Below are 17805 nucleotides of genomic sequence, written 5' to 3'. Positions count from 1 at the left end.
GGGGCTGAATAATTTTGCACGCCCAATTTTTCAGTTTTTTTATTTGTTAAAAAAGTTTGAAATATCCAATAAATTTCGTTCTACTTCATGATTGTGTCCCACTTGTTGTTGATTCTTCACAAAAAATTACAGTTTTATATCTTTATGTTTGAAGCCTGAAATGTGGCAAAAGGTCGCAAAGTTCAAGGGGGCCGAATACTTTCGCAAGGCACTGTACGTTAATCACATTTTATACGCAGGACTTGTGAGGAGTATTCTTACACTGTGGTATTACAACTTTTACTTAAGTAAAGGAGCCGAGTACTTCATCCACCACTGAGTATAACCTCATTTCTGACTTTGAGCCAAACAATGTTATTAGACCTGTTCCATCAACCAAACAACCACCTGGATCTGCAAGTGTCTCCATTTGGAAATATTTACAGAGGGAACCGTCTGATCACTTTTCAGGATCTCCAGTATAATTAAAACTGCAGTGTGTGTGTGTGTGTGTGTGTGTGTGTGTGTGTGTGTGTGTGTTCGTACACAGAGCGCAGCACCAGCAGACCATGGAAGGTGTTCTCCATCAGTTCCTCTATGTCATTATGGTGCAGATCACTGAAACACACACATATCAGCCTTGATATTTGCATTTCATCATGTTTATCAAACGGGGGTTTTCTGAGTGATCTAATTAGTCAAAGTCCAGCTGCACCGCTGCTCAATGTTCTCATAATGAACAGCTGGCTGTACTTTATTAGGTGCCATGCTACACTGGGTGTGACACAGGCTAGATAGTTGTGTGTTCATGACTGAGAACCCCCCCCAACCCCACAAAACAAAGTAAAATTCAATGTAAAATGATAGTAGAATCTAAAGAATAAAACTCACATCTTCTGAATGCTCTCGCAACCAGAGAAGCTTGGAAGAGTCTGGATCTGATTATAGGAGAGATCACTGCAGAGAGAAAGTTTTGGCTGTAATCAGTTTTAAGTCATAGTGTTTTATATTCATTCACTTTATATTGTCAAAAATACCAAGTGAATGAAAATATTCAGTATAAATACAGTATTTTCATACTTCAACCTGTTTATCCAAATTTACAAAAACAAAAGTTTTTAATCGGGTCCTCATCAGCTCAGCCAACCAGACGTTGGCTCAGTTTTACTGTTACACTGTCATACTGTAGATATTTAGCCATGCTGGCAGCACAGCCCTATGGATGCTTGTTGGCCAATCTACATGTCAGTTTGGGCCAAAGTAAAATATGTCCCCAACTACCAGATGAACTGTCATGAAATGTCGGACAACATAATCATTCATGGTGCTCACAAGATGAATCTGCATGATTCTTCTGATCCTCTGACTTTTCCTCTATCACCACCATGTGGTTGACACTTGTGGTTTTGAGTGAAATGTTTCAACAGCTATTTGATGGACTGCTTAGAAATGTGGTTCACATATTCCTTTTCTCCTCAGGATGAAGGTTACGAGCTTTGCTGATCCTCTGACTTGTCATCAAATACTATGGTTTAGGATCAAGCACCTGCAAGAGCTTCAGCTGTACCTTTTTGTGTAGTGTCAACTAGCAAATGTTAGCATGATAACATGCTAAAATAAGATGGTGAATAGGGGGCACATTATACTTGCAACTGTGTCTAAGTGCAGCCTCACTAGCTCACTCGCTAGCTTGGATGTAGACCATTAATCTTGTTTATAGAGAATTGGAAGGTATGCCTTGAATGTTGGGATGCGGCGTCATTTTGGGAGATATGCGCTGTATTTACCTGCATACATACAGTAGTTGTTTTGTTTGGATAAAAAGTTGCTTAAATAAATTAGATCTCACTTCACTGACTGTGGTCATTCAGAATGGAAAACCTTAGCTGACTGTAGCTAACTCATAGCGGACCTAGAGATCCCATTGGCAAGAGTGACATAATGCAAAATCACTCTGCACCCTGATCTCAGCTCTCGGTTCTGGAGCTAACGCTAGCTAGCAGCTGTCAGCAGATAACACAAACATTGCAGATGAAACAGTTTCTGTCCTGTCTGTGCTCAAACTGAACACTAAGGTGGACGTTTGGACGTTATAGAAGCATCCGCTACTGTATCTAGCTGTATGGGATAGTATTATTTTTTTTTTATTAACTTGTCGATGTATGTAGTCTATATATCTATGATTGATAATGAGTGTGATCACCCCAAAGAGGCGCATTTACCCAAAATTCAACACAGTGTGACAACTTCAAATTCTCTATAGTGAAGTGTGGTGTTAGCGCCACCAGTAAGCGACAGACTGGAGCCAAATGAGCTTGCCAAGGTAAGACCATTCTGAGATGACGATTGTTGTTGCTGAGTCCTCAAATCTCTAAAAATGTCCTAATTAACTTTCAAACTGGCACAATTTGGTTAATCGATCACATGCTCTAAATCCAACCTTTTTTTTGGGGACATAACAGCTACAGGATGAAGCTGATGGCAGCTGTAGGTTAGGCTGTCCTCTGCCATTGCTACTGGTTGATGGAGGCCACAGGCTGAAACACAACTGAGATATTTCACATAGGTCAGCTGCCCACTGCCCTGATCAAACAGGAGCTCACCCTGCTAGAGTGTGGCGTTACTCAGAAAACAATAGGTCTTATGCACCTCCAGTGCATTTAGTGTGACTCTATAGATGTAGAAGCAGTGTATGTGTGGACTCACAGGAGCTGCAGGTTTGGAAGCTGCTCACACACTGAGCTGGGCAGTGAGGTGATCCGAGCTCCCGTGATAGTCCTGTGCACAAACACAGAAAGAGCAACAAAACAATACAGGTTCCATCTGTTAATGGTTCTGCAGCACTTTCATTTCATGTCTTGCCCATGGGAACGCGGGCAGGGTGGGGATGAGGGCGCTAAACCTTGATCCTACATTCCCTCTGCTAACTATGGAGCTATGAGCCCAGGCAGGCCAGGATCCAGCTGGGTTCATTACAGTGTTTCTGTTCTTAGTTCAGGGGTTGTTAAGAAGCATTAGGGTGCGTTCGGGTGCATGAAAGGTGTATTAGATTATACAACGCCGTCTTCAGGAACATTTCAGTTGTGTAACAGGTTTATTGAACTGTACTTCTCTTCAAGCATTTCAGAAACACCGTGGTATGTTCAGTTGCATCAAATGTGGATGAGAATGTACTATGGTGTGTTCAGGTACAGGAGGAATGACTACTGCTGGTACGTGATAAGACGTCATAGTTGCTGTTAGTTAAGAAATGAAACGCTGAGATGATAAAGTGTGATGTTAAACAAAAGCCAGTTATAAACTGGACAAATTAGGATCCATTCAGGAAAACAGGACGCTGAGGTGGAGGCACAGAAACACAGAGAGGGAGTGTTTAGAAGTGGAGAGAATGTGGACAGTTTGTTTGGATGGAGTTTTTATTTCCTCCTACTGGTTCAGTGTGAGGTTACTGTTAAACACTGGCTGCCTTCAGTATGAGTTTAAATGGAAAACTATGAGAAAGCAAACATTGTGAATGTGTTTATTTTGACATGAAAAACTGGGTCACAACAAGGAGAAAAGGGGAGTTTCTTGCAGCCTGAGCTGCAAGAAAATAAAGTTAGACTCTGTCACACAGAATAATAACTACAGAGCATTAATAACAGCAGCTTGGTTCGAGGCACAGAGCTGAAAGCACACACTGATGTCGGCTACAGCAGCAACCATATGAAACAGTCCAGTGTGTGTGCGCATCTTACAGGCTCTCCAGGCTCTTGGTCCCTGTCAGATCTGGAAACTCGGTGAGATCTGCCGCTCCGTTCAGAGAGCTGAAAGACAGGTGGTGATTGGTTCAAGCTGAAGCAAGAAACATTCATGTGGTTTGTGTGTCACATTCCCTCTGTAATTAGCATCTGATTTAACGAGGCAGCAGCCCATTGCTGCAGTTTTATTCTTTGATATTCATAACAAATGTTAATTAAATGAAGAACTGCAATTGTTTGCTATTTGTTTGATGCATTTGTTTTTAAAGTAATACAGTGGGAGTCATTAAATACACTTCTGACAAACAAAATAATGAAATAAACAACCACAGGAATAAATGGTGCATTGAGGGACATAATTATCCTTGGATGGTTTGATAACTTCAGTTCCTTTCCAGAATCACATGAATCAAACCAAACCCAGTAGAACCATCAGACTCTATTGATCCCAGTAGGAAATCCACCAGCTAACCAGCAGGATGTAAAGTACTTCACAGTATAAGTATGTAAGACTTGATTCTTAGAGGCCCTAGCTACCATAGATGAGAGTCGGAACGTAGATCGACCAGTAAATCGAGAGCTTCGCCTTACAGCTCAGCTCCTTCTTCACCACGACGGACCGGTGCATCGACCGCATTACTGCAGAAGCTGCACCGATAATGACAAAGGTCACAGAGAGTTTATCATTATTCTCTTGTCATAACAGATTGCAAAGAGCCATTTAATTGTCATTGGCTTATACTTAAACTGAAATTTTAAATGCTATTTTGCTTACTCTTCAATTGTTTTGACAGAGTTGCATGTTATCTGTTGACTCACCTTCTGTAGCACTTCAAATCAAATTTCAAGTGTTTTCATTGTTTACAGTTCCACCAAAACTTTTACTCATCCAGTAAAGTTTAAACTGTCCTCATTACACTTCAAATGATGCTTCAACTGCTTTCAATTGTTTTTGTAGTTCAAACACTGACATTTTCACATCCTTTATGAACAGCATCTCTGACACCCCAACCGCTTTGAAGTTTACAACTCAACTTCCCGCAGGCCTTTAACCGAATTCACGCTTTAATTTTTACCTACTTTCAGCTTTAACACTGACACTTTGTACGATGGACAGATCATGAGACCATGAGCCACTGTGCACAAACATGTAAAAGGCCCCCATCCCTCCTATATAACAGAGTGGATTTAGAACAAGAGTGGAAACATCTCCATTGACTCTATAAAGATTGTTTTTTGTTTTTTACAATAATGGCGGATCATTGGAATGCTGAATAGTTTCAAATATTAACAGCAGCACCACAGAGTTACAATGACTTGGCTGCTATCATCTAAAGTAAGAAGTTGAAATCAAGGGCAAGAATTGTACTTTTGACTTTTTGAGTTAGCAACATGGTGTTAGGTATTTTTAGTCAGATAGAAATTGGATAGATACTTTATGTATTAGAAATGTTTAGTGGAGATAGGATGTCTAGTTAGACTGTTAAATGCTTAGTCATGCTTATGAGTTTCTACAGGGTACATCTGGTCAAGGATAACTAGAGAGAAGAGTTGATGACTGTCAGAAGACAGGATGTTTAATATTATTATGACGTGTATAACTGTAGCCTTAGCCATAATATGTTCTTATGTTTAAGTCACGACATGTTACTAGAAGTCTGTGAGAATGCTTTTAGCTACACACCACTTAACCAACAGACACACACATTCACACATTGATTTACTTCATGTTTGGACTACTGCTATGGCCAGCTGCAAGGCTGGTAACAGAGACGTCTCAGTTGACGGATCTCATCCACCCTCGGGGCCTTGCCACCGAGAAACTTCCTATGGTCATGAGCTTTGGGTCATGAGCTTTGGGTCATGACCGAAAGGACAAGATCCCGGATACAGGTGGCTGAAATGGTCTTTGCTTAGACTGCTGCCCCCGCGACCCGGTACTGGATAAGCGGAGGAAAACGGATGGAATGGATGGAAGGCCCTAGCTACTTTATAAGCTTTAGTTACTTCTCATACCTGTAGTTCCCCTTAGTTACCTTTCATAACTTTATTTTCCTTGTTTATACATATTACAGCTGTATTGATGAGAATCAAGTGATACTGGAGCAGAAACTGTCTGCTGTAACTTCTGTGTAGAGCCAGGATGTCTGCATCTCCTTGTGACCAGACAGCCTATTTACATTTTAACAGAGACCTGTTGGCCTGTTTTACACTCACACCTCAACCCACCTCAACCCACTTAGCATATCCCAAGCTTTGCTTTGTCTTGGGATGTCCTGCAGAGGCCGGGGGTTACAACCTAAGATGACCACCTGGCCAGTTTAACATACTTATTAGCATCACACACACAAGAGGCCTGCAACTCAGGCCACCCATTGATGAGTGCACCTCGAGATCAAGATCAGGGAGACAGACACACACACAAACACACACACAAACACACACACACACACACACACACACACACACACACACACACACACACACACACACACACCTAGATTTACCATATTTCAACATGGAAGTGTGAGCTCCGGCTCACACCAAATGACCAATAGGATCACAAACTATTGAAGGTTGCACCCCTGTCCAGGGTGGAGCAGCCCAAGAAGATAAAATGTATTGTAAGAACTTAATTCGGGGTTCAGAGGATGGAAGTCCTGCGGGAACTCTATCTCTCTGATCCCAGCGCTGTAAGGCCTACCTGTGATCAGACTTTCAGTAAACTTTCTGCTGATTTTAAACAGTCCTCTCCTGTCTTCACTTCTCATGCTTCCAACAAAAGAATTGGGTTATTTTCTAACAAGTATATAAGGTAGTTACCATCAGCTCCACCTTTACCAGCTGCAGCATTAAGGTGATGAACACAGTAATGCATCAGTCACTATGATCCAGTATCAGACGTTACTGGGACACGGGCTGTTCTGCAGGACGAGTACTGGTACTGCTGGTAATTCATGTATATCTGGATGCTGATATTTTTTTACTTTTACCTAATTAATATTTTGAATGCAATACCTTTACTTAGGTAAATGATCTGAGTTCCTCTTCCACCATTTTGAAAGGTGCGATACAAATAGTTTTGATGATTGATTTGTGCTGAATGTGTGTGTGTGCTGACTATGTCTCACAGCGTGCGTAGTTCTGGCAGGTTCTGAAATGCTGAGCGTCCGACAGACTGGATGGGGTTGTTGAAGAAGAATCTGTAAACACACAGGCACAAACATCTCATGTTCAGCAACGTACTGGGCAGTTAACAGCCTAAAGAGCTGCCTGTAACGTCACTGAGCGGGTCTCGGTTTCGACCAGTTCAGTTTCGTCTTGCACATGCAAGTTTCCTGCTGTTTGGCTGTCAAATACAAAAATACGGTTAACCTGCGAAACAACATTGTAAAGTCATCTAATAATTGTCTTCTGTATGTTCAGCAGCATTTTGACAGGTGGGAGTTGTTCCCAGTTCATGGTACCTACATGGTGATCAGTGAGGGGTTCCCAATGAAGGCATGCTCCGGGATAGACTGGATGCTGTTACTATGGAAACCACTAAATACAAAACAGAACAGGAATTAGTCTTCATCCTTTCTTCATGCCTCATCTCAGACACAAGTTGCTGACATGAGGTACCCAAGAGTAAACATTAAATGGCTGGAAACAAGCAAAATGAGCATCCATGGGCACTTTAAGTCAATTTATCTCAACTTTCAAAATTGTTTTTAATTTTTCTTTTAAATTTTTATTTGTTGCATGGTTGTTTTTCATTAACACGTCAGCACACAGTCTAGTGTTTTCTACTGTTTGAACTGAACCCTTTTGCAGCATGGACACAGGAAACACATCTAGCTAAGATCTACGTGTTTATATCTACTGTATGATGCTTCACTTTCAACTGCCTTTTCTTCTTCTCTGACCCCAGACTGCTAAACTCTCTCCGCCTGTGCTCACAGACCTTCTTGTTCATTGCAAAGTAATGTCCATCATTCTTGCTTCCTGCTGTCAAACTAATAGCAACATACTGTGGCGTTAGCTTAAGGATATGCTTCATTCAAATCAACCACAACAAGGAAACTTAACATTTTATCTGACTGACATCTACCAAGCTGAACGTGTGATGGCATATTTCTAACCCTGGAAGTCAATCATATAAAATTAACAGGGTTTATTCTAAAACAAATCACATTTTAGGGCAAAAATGGTAAATGTGTTTTTTGCTTTTCAACACCATGTTTAGCACTGACAAGAAGAAAAGCACATTCTCCTCCAACATGTAGCTTCCTCTTTATAACATGCTACAGTGAAGAAGCACCTGTCTACTCTGGAAACATGGATTCTGTTGGAAACTTTTCTCAATCATCCATTTATCCATTATCGCTTATTCCTGAATAGGGTCAGAGAGGGCTGGAGCCAATCCCAGCTGACCGTGGATGAGAGGCAGGGTCCACTCTGGACAGGTCACCAGTGTATCACAGGGCTGACATGTAGACAAACAACCACACTCACTCCTACTGAGGTTTTAGAGTCACCAGTCAACCTAAGCTGCATGTCTTTGGACTGTGGGAGGAAGCCGGAGCGCCTGGAGAGAACCCATGCAGGCACAGGGAGAACATGCAAACTCTGCACAGAAAGACCCCAGGACGGGGCTCAACCCCAGAACCTTCTTGCTGTGGGGTGAACAGCTCTAACCACTGTTCCGTCATGCCGCCCCCGTTTCTCAATCAAACACACACAAACAGACTCACAGCTCCTTAAGGTGGCTGAGCGAGCGGATGGCCGTGGGAAACTCCACCAGACTGTTGTAGTTCAAATCCCTGGCAGGAAGAGAAAGGTGGTATCAAACACAAGCCACGCACTATACACACACAACTGTAGACTGGGAATACTGGGATTAGTCTAGATCTGAAATATCAGCTTTAAATCACAAGTTTGAATTTTAATTTAGGAATACCAATTCTCTACTGGAAATGGCCCCTTCATCACTGGTTATAGACCTACACACAGGAATGAAGGCCATCTCTAGGTCTGGAATCTAACTGGGGTGCAGCATTTACTTTGGGAAAAACAGATCTAGACTGGTCATACAGCTATATACTGGGAATGTCAGCTGTATACTGGGAACGAGTTTCATGTAAATGTTTATGTTGCAGCCTGATACTCAGCTCCATCGTTTTTCCGTCTTTTAGGCTTGTTACAGAAACACTGAACTGTGCCTCCCTCCACCACCAGAGACTAGAGCATTTTTCGAGTCCACACATGGCTTCAATTAGGTCCTCTCAACCATCTCTGGGATGCAGGTGGCCATTACAAATGCACACACAAATACACTGTGTGGAATGAAGCTTCCACATTGTGTAAAGACCATTAAATTGAAATTGCTTCAGTCTGGTCCAGAGTGTGTGTGAGTACAGCGGATGATCCAATGCCTGTAGGCTTTCTGCTTTCCGAAGTGATTATTGGTGGAAGGTTGTAATTGGATGAGAGATGGGTAAGAGCTTTCTGACTGGTCAGTTTAGGGGTTCTTATTTATTTGGCACAAGAACAATATACTGTACATTCACTGACATTCAACAAATGTAAATGTGTCAGATTTAGTCAAAAAGGCTCATTTCCATCTACAGTACCCGGCAGGTTGATGTTAACAAGTAATAGTGGTGGAAGAAGCACTCAGATTGTTTACTTCCCTAAAAGTAGAAATACTCTTTTACAAGTAAAAGTTCTATATTCAAAATGGTAAGTAAAAATACAAAAGTATTAGGATCCAAACATACCATGAAGTACTTTACATCCTGCTGGGTAGCTGGTGGATTTCCCACTGGGATCAATAGAGTCTGATGGTTCTACTGGGTTTGGTTTGATTCATGTGATTCTGGAAAGGACCTGAAGTTATCAGGTACATGTACTGCAGTAAAAAGTACACAGTCTGTCTCTAACATGTGGTGATGTTACAATATGAAGTAGCAGGACTTGGACAAACTGAAAGTACAAATACGTAAAAGCTGGTCTCAGGTATAAAACTTGATTAAATGTACTCAGTTACTTTCCACAACTGAAATTTAAGGCACAAAACAATGGAGGTCCACTGCACCGAGCAACGAGCTAAAGGAGGGTCTGGATTCAGACATTACAGTGAGCACATCGCGCTGCTGCTGTTACTCTCTGGATGGGATTTATGCACAATAACAACAATGTACACAAACACCAGCTGCATCCATCAAGGCTACGTGTGCGGCTGTTATGTTGATTGACAGGTGTCTCAGCCCAGTTAATGCCGCCTACAGGCAGTTGCACGGTATTTTTGTGGTGCCTCTGTTCGGATGTTTTGAAAGCTGGATCTTGGCTTTGCTGCTCACCGCTGTTTTCGTCACTTACTGGAACCAGAAAATCTTAACTGGGGCAAAAGGGATGGAGCTTAGGTGAAGCTGAGTTAGGCGCACGTCGGCCACAGCCACAGTTTTAGACACTGACGTTAGTAAATATGTGTTTTCCTTTACATCTGAGCCAAGCTGGTTGCATTGATTTATTTTTTTCAGTTTTCATTTCCGCTTCCTTCGTCTCTGTCTGTTAGTGTTTGTAGTTTCAGATGAACATGAGCCTGTGGTGTGGTTTATTATTCATTCAGCTACGTAGCCTCCTAACACACACATGCTGCTGCTGCGTGTGTGTGTGTGTGCATGAATAGTAATTATGATTAGCATACAGCCAGGCCCACACACAGAGCCAGTCCAACACACACAAATATTTCCAAATGAAGGCAGTGTGTGTTTGTGTGTTTAAACCTGCTTCTCTGGTTGACTGAGAAAATAGAAACATTTCTATACACACATTCCTCAGACACACACTAATTTATGCAGACACACACACATCAGCATAAACACACACAGGTTAAGCTTCCTCGACTCCACTTAATATCCCCAAACGCCCTGGAAACCCGACGCTCACTGGTAAATGCAGAAGCAACTGGCTTGTCTCCAGAGACAAACCGTGTACTTTTTACTGCACTACATGTACCTGATAACTTCAGTTCCAGAATCAGATGAATCAAGCCAAACCCAGTAGAACCATCAGGCTCTATTGATCCCAGTGGGAAATCCACCAGCTATCCAGCAGGATGGAAAGTACTTCACAGTATAAGTATATAAGGTAGTTACCATCAGCTCCACCTTTACCAGCTGCAGCATTAAAGTGATGGACACAGTAATTAGTCACTATGATCCAGTATCATTACTGGGACACGGGCTGTTCTGCAGGACGAGTACTGGTACTGATGGTAAGTGAATTTGGCAGCTGATAACATTTCTATTTTAAGTAAAAATCTGAATACTTTTACTTGTAACAGTATTTTTACACTCTTAAGATTTGAGCACTTTTTCTGCCACATCCCCTCTCAGACTGATCTCTGTAATGGACACATAAATAAAAATGATATCCACCTTTGCATCCTACTCTGGGAGTGCAAAAGCACACCTGCATGTTCTTTTACAAAATCCCTTTAAGGATCCTTCACAAATGTATAAATTAATGCCCCTCTCCCATCCCCTGACCCTTCACCCTGACCATTGCAGCACCCCAACACAGACACATGGACACACACACACACACTTGTCCCAACCTAAACCTAACCTTAAACCAAGTCAACATTCTAACATCTAATGACTCACTTTTTGGGGAGTTCCCCTTTGTCCCCACAAAGTGACTATACAGAGATACTGCTGGCAACAAACTAAAGGACGACACAGCACAGAGTCCCAGTGAGGAGCTGGGCCACCACAACAGTTCCACGTTGACTCTCCAAGTCTCTGAACCTTCCTGGAGGGATGAACACCGTTCTTCCAACAGACGTTCCCTCATGTTGTGTTTTGATGATGGTGGTGGAGACGCCGTCTAACACGTCGCTCCAACATCTCCCATAGTTCAACTGGGCTGAGACCTGGTGACTGGGAAGGCCACAGCGTCTGGTTCACATCATGGTCATCCTCATCAGACCAGTCAGTGGCCCCTGGTGTCCTGTGGACAGGGGGGGCTCTGTCATCCTGGAGGAGACCGCTCAGTCAATCTGGTCTCTCTTTTTATTTGTCACCTGTTTGTATTTATGTCTACACAACATGAGTAACCCCCACCCACACAGACACACATGCATGTGAACACACACACACACACGCAGAGAAACTTACAGCGTCTCCAGACTGCGTAGTCCGTGGAAACAGTTCGTTCCCATAGAAACAATCCTATTGTTGTTGAGATGCCTGTGGAGCGAGAAAAGGACACTGATGGACTAATGCAGCAGACGAAGAGTGTGCGTCTGTGTGTGTCTTTCTGAAAGGAGCCCCAGGGCCTCTCAAGAAGGTTTTTTTTCTTTTAGTAATTTCATGCAAATTAGCTTCAAGCCAATTGGACAAAAGAAATGACAGCAGTCTTCAGTACTGCCGCACTGAATGCCATCACACACACAAACACAGAGAGGCTGCATGTTATTAAAGGAGCTAATAGGAAGAGACAGGACAGTCGCTGCTGCAGGTCAACTTAATGCTGTGACAGAAACAGTCTGCACACACACACACACACACACACACACATTCCCAGAAAGTGGAAGAGAGGTTCTATATGCCTAAAGAACAAAACTATGGGTTTGATTTGAGCAGGTTTAAATCCAGATGTTTTGAACTCAGCTGACCAGACAGCTGTTATTCTGAGTTTATTGGAACAAATCTGAAAGAATTCAGTTGATTTAACTCAAGTTGAAGATGCAGCTGTGCTGCATCCATGTCCCAGGCCTTAACGCTGAGCTCCAACCTTGTTGTGTCGCTGCTTCCTGTCTGTGTGTATCAGCACCATGTAACCGGTTCCAGTGTGAACACCGCTCAGCTCCTAAACTGCCACATGTGCACAGATGTAACTGAAATGTGAGCCACATGCGCACAAGAATAACAACCAGGTTGTGTGTGCGACGGTCAAATGACCCAGTTTCCTCCCAGACTGCTGGGTTATGATATGTTCCTCCCAGTTTGGCCTGATCAGAAGCTTCTCCATAAACGTCCTGGTCTCTCCACTGACCCCGTCGCTGTCGTCACTCTCCTCCATGTTTAGTGTTACCGGTCTGTGAGGGGCTGACGCTGAATGATGACAACAGGCTGTATGTGCACATCACTAACTTTGTGTGTCTCCTCTCTCCCGTAGTGTGTCCTCTCTCTCTCTCCCTGTACCTTTCTGCAGGTAGCCCTGGTTCTGGAGCTCTATGTTGTATGTTTGTTGTGTCCTGTTGCTTTGTTGGGTTTTCCTCTGTAATAATAGTGATAACAGTAGGGTCTAGACCTTACTTTGTAAAGTGTCCTGAGATGACTTTTGTTATTTGGCGCTATGCAAATAAAATTTGATTTGATTTGATGTGCAGAGGAGGAGACATTAAAAAGACCACATGGATTCTGATCTGACCATTCTGACGGCGCTCACACAGTCAGAGATCAGAGAAGAATCGAGTTTAGGAGCACATACGTAGGTGGCCCAGATCTGGTCTGAGGACACCTGTCTGTTCACACTGCTGTGGACCCATCAGGTCTGGGAAACTTCAGCTGGGATGTGGATGCAACTCTAGTTACCTACTGCTGACCCACTGACTGCAGCTCTAGAAGGGGTAGAACACTTCCTCAGGTACAGAAACCTGCCATCTAAATTAATTTCTCTCAAAATAAAATACATTTTTGAACATTAAAAATATTTGTGGACATTTTTAATTCCAGACTTGTGATATCTCAGTGAGGGTGTTTACGTACAGCACCACCAGGCGACCCATCTTGCTGAAGGCGTGGTTGGGGATGCGGCTGATGTGGTTGAGGGCAAGGGTCATGGCCTGCAGGGTGGGCAGATCGCTCAGAGCCTCCACCGGCACCTCTGTCAGAGAATTATCATCCAACCACAGGTGACGGAGCGAACACAGGCCGGAGAAACAGCCAGTGGGGACATTGGAGATGTGGTTGGCGTCCAGGCGGCTGTGGAGACACACACAGAGTTCACAGTCAAGCTGCTCACCTTATGTGTCCTTTAAACTACATTTTAAGAATCTGGCTAAATTAAATGTGACTGATTGTGAGTATCCATCAGCAGAATGTGAGAAGAAGCCAGGTGGAAACTGTGACACAGCAGAGTGTTGCACTGCTGCTCCCACCTGAGATGGTATTTGCATTAATAAAATCATTAAACTCAGTTTAGGACTTGTTATTGTTTAAGGAATGAATCCAAGGTTGGCAAAAATGTGCTCAAAACGTGGGGGTGGGACGTTACAGCAGCCTGTGGGACGAGCTGGTTCCTTCATGAGCTGTAAACACAATGCATTTCAGTTAACGACACACAAACCATGACAATCTGTGTGTCTTTACCGAACACACCTGTTAGACATTCACATTGCTGGTGGAAAAACTTAACGAACCCTTGCATTTAATAATCGATTAATGTCTCAGATTGAAAGAAAAATGTCAGTTTTTCCAACTTTTCTGGTAAATTTCAGGCACTTTTCTTGTGCAGATTGAAAATGAGCATAACAACAGGTATACACAATCGTTTTGTTATAAAATCAAGCACTTTTTTTTTTACATTTTAAGATCATGACAGCATTCTGAGCGGCAGCTCTGTCACAGCAGTCCTCCACCTGTTCACACAAGGCAACAGCTGTCAGTGATCATCACCGTATACTTTAAAGATAACTGTACTCCAAGTTAATTACTGCTTTCCTCTTTAAGACTTAAAGTACCTGAAAACTTTGTGAAACCTAAGTATGTCTCTTTAACTTTAAATATTTGTAGCTTTTTTTTGTCTAATAAATGTCAAACTCAGTTAATCTGCTTCATCATCAGGACTCATATCATTTCTCACCTTCTTTGTGCTCTGTATTGTTCCAAGATGGTTTTTTTTTTGTTGCATTACATCTAAAGTAACAGAAAGATCTACTGTTTCATATGTGTGAGAGTTTCAGCTTTTCTGCGCTGTTGTATCTTTAGACTTGTTGTACATGAGGCTTCGCTTCCTTTTGAAGCTTTTAAAGAGTCCACAGAAGTAGAATGGGAGGCAGAGCCTTTAGCTATCAAGCTCCTCCCCTATGGAACCAACTCCCAGTCTCAGTTTGGGAGGCGGACACCCTCTCTACCTTTAAGATTAGACTTAAGACTTTCCTTTTTGATAAAGCTTATAGTTAGGGCTGGATCAGGTGACCCTGAGCCTTCTCTTAGTTATGCTGCTATAGGCCTAGGCTGCTGGGGGGCCCATGATGCTCTCTCTCCATCCATCTATATGCCACCTCTACCTGTCACTAACCGTGTGTCCTCTGTCTCTCCCATAGTGTGTCTCCTCTCTCCCATAGTGTGTCCTCTCTCTCTCCCGTAGTGTGTCTCCTCTCTCCCATAGTGTCTCCTCTCTCTCTCTCTCTCCCGTAGTGAGTCCTCTCCTCTCTCCCATAGTGTGTCTCCTCTCTCCCATAGTGTGTCCTCTCTCTCTCTCCCGTAGTGAGCCCTCTCCTCTCTCCCGTAGTGTCTCCTCTCTCCCATAATGTGTCCTCTCTCTCTCCCGTAGTGTGTCTCCTCTCTCCCGTAGTGTGCCCTCTCTCTCTCTCTCTCCCGTAGTGTGCCCTCTCTCTCTCTTTCTCCCGTAGTGTGTCTCCTCTCTCCCTGTACTTTTCTGCAGGTTGCCCTGGCCCTGGAGCTCTACGTCTCTGACGAGCAGTCACCAGCCACATCGACCTGACCAGTGTTTTCGACCTGATCAGTGTTTGATTGTTGTGTCTTGTTGCTTTTCTTCTTTTGTCTCTCCTCTATCCACTCACCCCAACCGGTCGAGGCAGAAGGCCGCCAAGGCAGAAGGCCGCCCTATTGGAGGTTTCTTCCGTTAAAGGGAGTTTTTCCTCCACACTGTCGCCAAGTGCTTGCTCAAGGGGGATTTGTTGGGTTTTCCCTATGTAATAATATTGATAACAGTAAGGTCTAGACCTTACTTTGTAAAGTGTCCTGAGATGACTTTTGTTGTGATTTGGCGCTATACAAATAAAACTAAATTGAAAGAGGAATGACGGGCAAGCTGCTCCAGCACCACTCCAGCAGGCAACCAAGGTATTTTAATGTGTCTGTCAGTGCCACGGCGCTCAGAACGCAGCCACACTGGAATGATTTCCTCATTACAAATGTTTATCTTTTAAACATTAAGTCACCTAGATTGTTATTTATGAGACCAGAAAATACTAATCTTTGATAACAACATGGCAGTTTTGTTTTATTTTTTCAGCCTCAACAACACACAATCTGTAGCACAGTAATTATCTCAGACTGTGGTGGAGATGATTAAAAACATGTTTCGTCTCTGATCATCTCCAGTTCTCTGCACAAGAAGGGCTTTCTCAATTCTGACTTCCTCCTTGGCTTTCAAAGCAAAAGTCTCCAAGCTCTTAACTTTGTACTCTCCCTGCACAGGTGGTTTTTAATGTACATGCACATTTGTATATACAGCATGTACTTTGCAGTAGGTGTGCATGTATAGCCGTACTGTGTGGAGCATCCTTCAGTGTAACAAAGTATTTCCTAAGACTGCAGAGTTGATTTGATGTGCATAAATCACAAAAAAGACCTGATTATTTTGATTCATCTTGCAACGAGAAGACCAGCGTGTGAACGTCTTCTGGTAAATGTTTGCCACCTGCTTTGACTCAGTCATTTCTGTAAATGGATGAATAACTCTATAAGAGATTGGTTAAACTGGCAGCTCATACTGCATGAGGCCAAAGCTGCTCTGAGAGAAACTGCAGGAAACAAAGCAAAGTGAAAAACAAGGAACAGGTAGTTTCTTTGCAGAGTGCAGAGTTCCCGTAAAACTATATTACATCATAAAACTCGAGCCTGTGTTTGCTGCCCACCTTCATCTCTCACCTTCATCTCTCGTTAAGCAGATTCAACCTTTGCTTTTCCCAGATGTTACACCTCAGGTGCTGTTTCCTCTGCTGCACTGCTCAGTGCATCATGTTTACAGCTTTACCTACACTGGGGGCAAAAGTCAGGATTGCTCATGGGATGTCCATGGTGTCAGTGCCAGGCTTATCTGATCACTAGTTCTTAAATCACAATCAAAATAACAACTGTGCTTTTAATGTAATTAGATGGAGCTAGAGTCTAAAATCGGACTTTTGTTACACAAAACAGTTTAGGTCAGTTTTTGCAGATGTTTAATTTCCCTCAAAACCAAATGACTTCAAAAGATTAAATAAGAGACTGAGAAGGATTGAGATTTACCCAGCCGTCAGTGGACACAACACCAGGTCTATGTGAATGAGTGAAGCTGGCTGAGTCCCCAACAATCATCGAGTTCCTCTTTATTTTTACCTTGCAGTACATGGTACTGTCATGAGTGCAGGTAGAACACTCTTTGTGTCATACAACATAAACATGCATGTTCTGCAGATACAAAGAGAGCTGTCTGTCTTAACAATGCCTCCTCTGTTCATGTCCAGAGAGAAAATAAGAATGGACTTCACATAATGGTCCATCACAGAAATGAGAAACCTCAGGCATCTCCATTATTATACCCTTATCCACACACACACACACACACACACACACACACACAGAGGTCCAGTTTCAACATAACATAATCTCTGTGTGTTATCAGACTGAGGGAACAGTGTCTGGACTACATACATTAATTTATTGGTATGTGTGTGTGTGTGTGTGTGTGTGTGTGTGTGTGTGTGTGTGTGTGACTGAAGATTCCTTTCCACCAAAGTGTAAAACAAGATAAAAGTGTGCATGCGTGCGTGTGTGTGTCAAAGGACCAATTTGAATGTTATATTATGGAAGTGAGGACATTTTGTGAGCTCCAACACATTGTTCTGTGCAGTGCGAGCATTTTGTGGAACATGTAACCAGAGTAAAGTCCACACACGCCGTTCTCAGCCTGTGGAGCTGATTGTTGGAAACAGACGGCATCCCATGTTTCCTGAGGAGGAAACCTGCCTCCTGTCTCTGGACAGGGTTTGTGGTGGGTGAGGTTAGGGCTAGAGAATGTCAGTGAGTGCTGGCACACAGATCGCTGTGCAGACGTGTGAGACTCACAGTGACTGCAGGTT

General features: G+C 43.0%; 1 protein-coding gene across 1 annotated transcript in view; it reads right to left on the bottom strand.

The window, feature by feature from the left end:
* Positions 1-17805, bottom strand: part of LOC109967747 (leucine-rich repeat-containing G-protein coupled receptor 5) — a 43308-nt gene that overhangs the window by 9342 nt on the left and 16161 nt on the right. Inside the window, exons 5-13 of the mRNA XM_020613539.1 lie at positions 13555-13596; positions 11885-11958; positions 8456-8524; positions 7191-7262; positions 6851-6922; positions 3717-3785; positions 2686-2757; positions 871-936; positions 526-597 (exon numbers count right to left, since the gene is read on the bottom strand). Of these exons, the coding sequence (XP_020469195.1) occupies positions 526-597; positions 871-936; positions 2686-2757; positions 3717-3785; positions 6851-6922; positions 7191-7262; positions 8456-8524; positions 11885-11958; positions 13555-13596 (608 nt within the window). The remainder of the gene's footprint in view (positions 1-525; positions 598-870; positions 937-2685; positions 2758-3716; positions 3786-6850; positions 6923-7190; positions 7263-8455; positions 8525-11884; positions 11959-13554; positions 13597-17805) is intronic.

The sequence above is a fragment of the Monopterus albus genome, unplaced genomic scaffold, assembly GCF_001952655.1.
Source record: "Monopterus albus unplaced genomic scaffold, M_albus_1.0 scaffold134.1, whole genome shotgun sequence".
In the NCBI taxonomy this organism is placed as follows: Eukaryota; Metazoa; Chordata; class Actinopteri; order Synbranchiformes; family Synbranchidae; genus Monopterus; species Monopterus albus.
The sequence above is the reverse complement of the archived record's forward strand: the minus strand, read 5'-3'. Positions and strand labels throughout refer to the sequence as shown.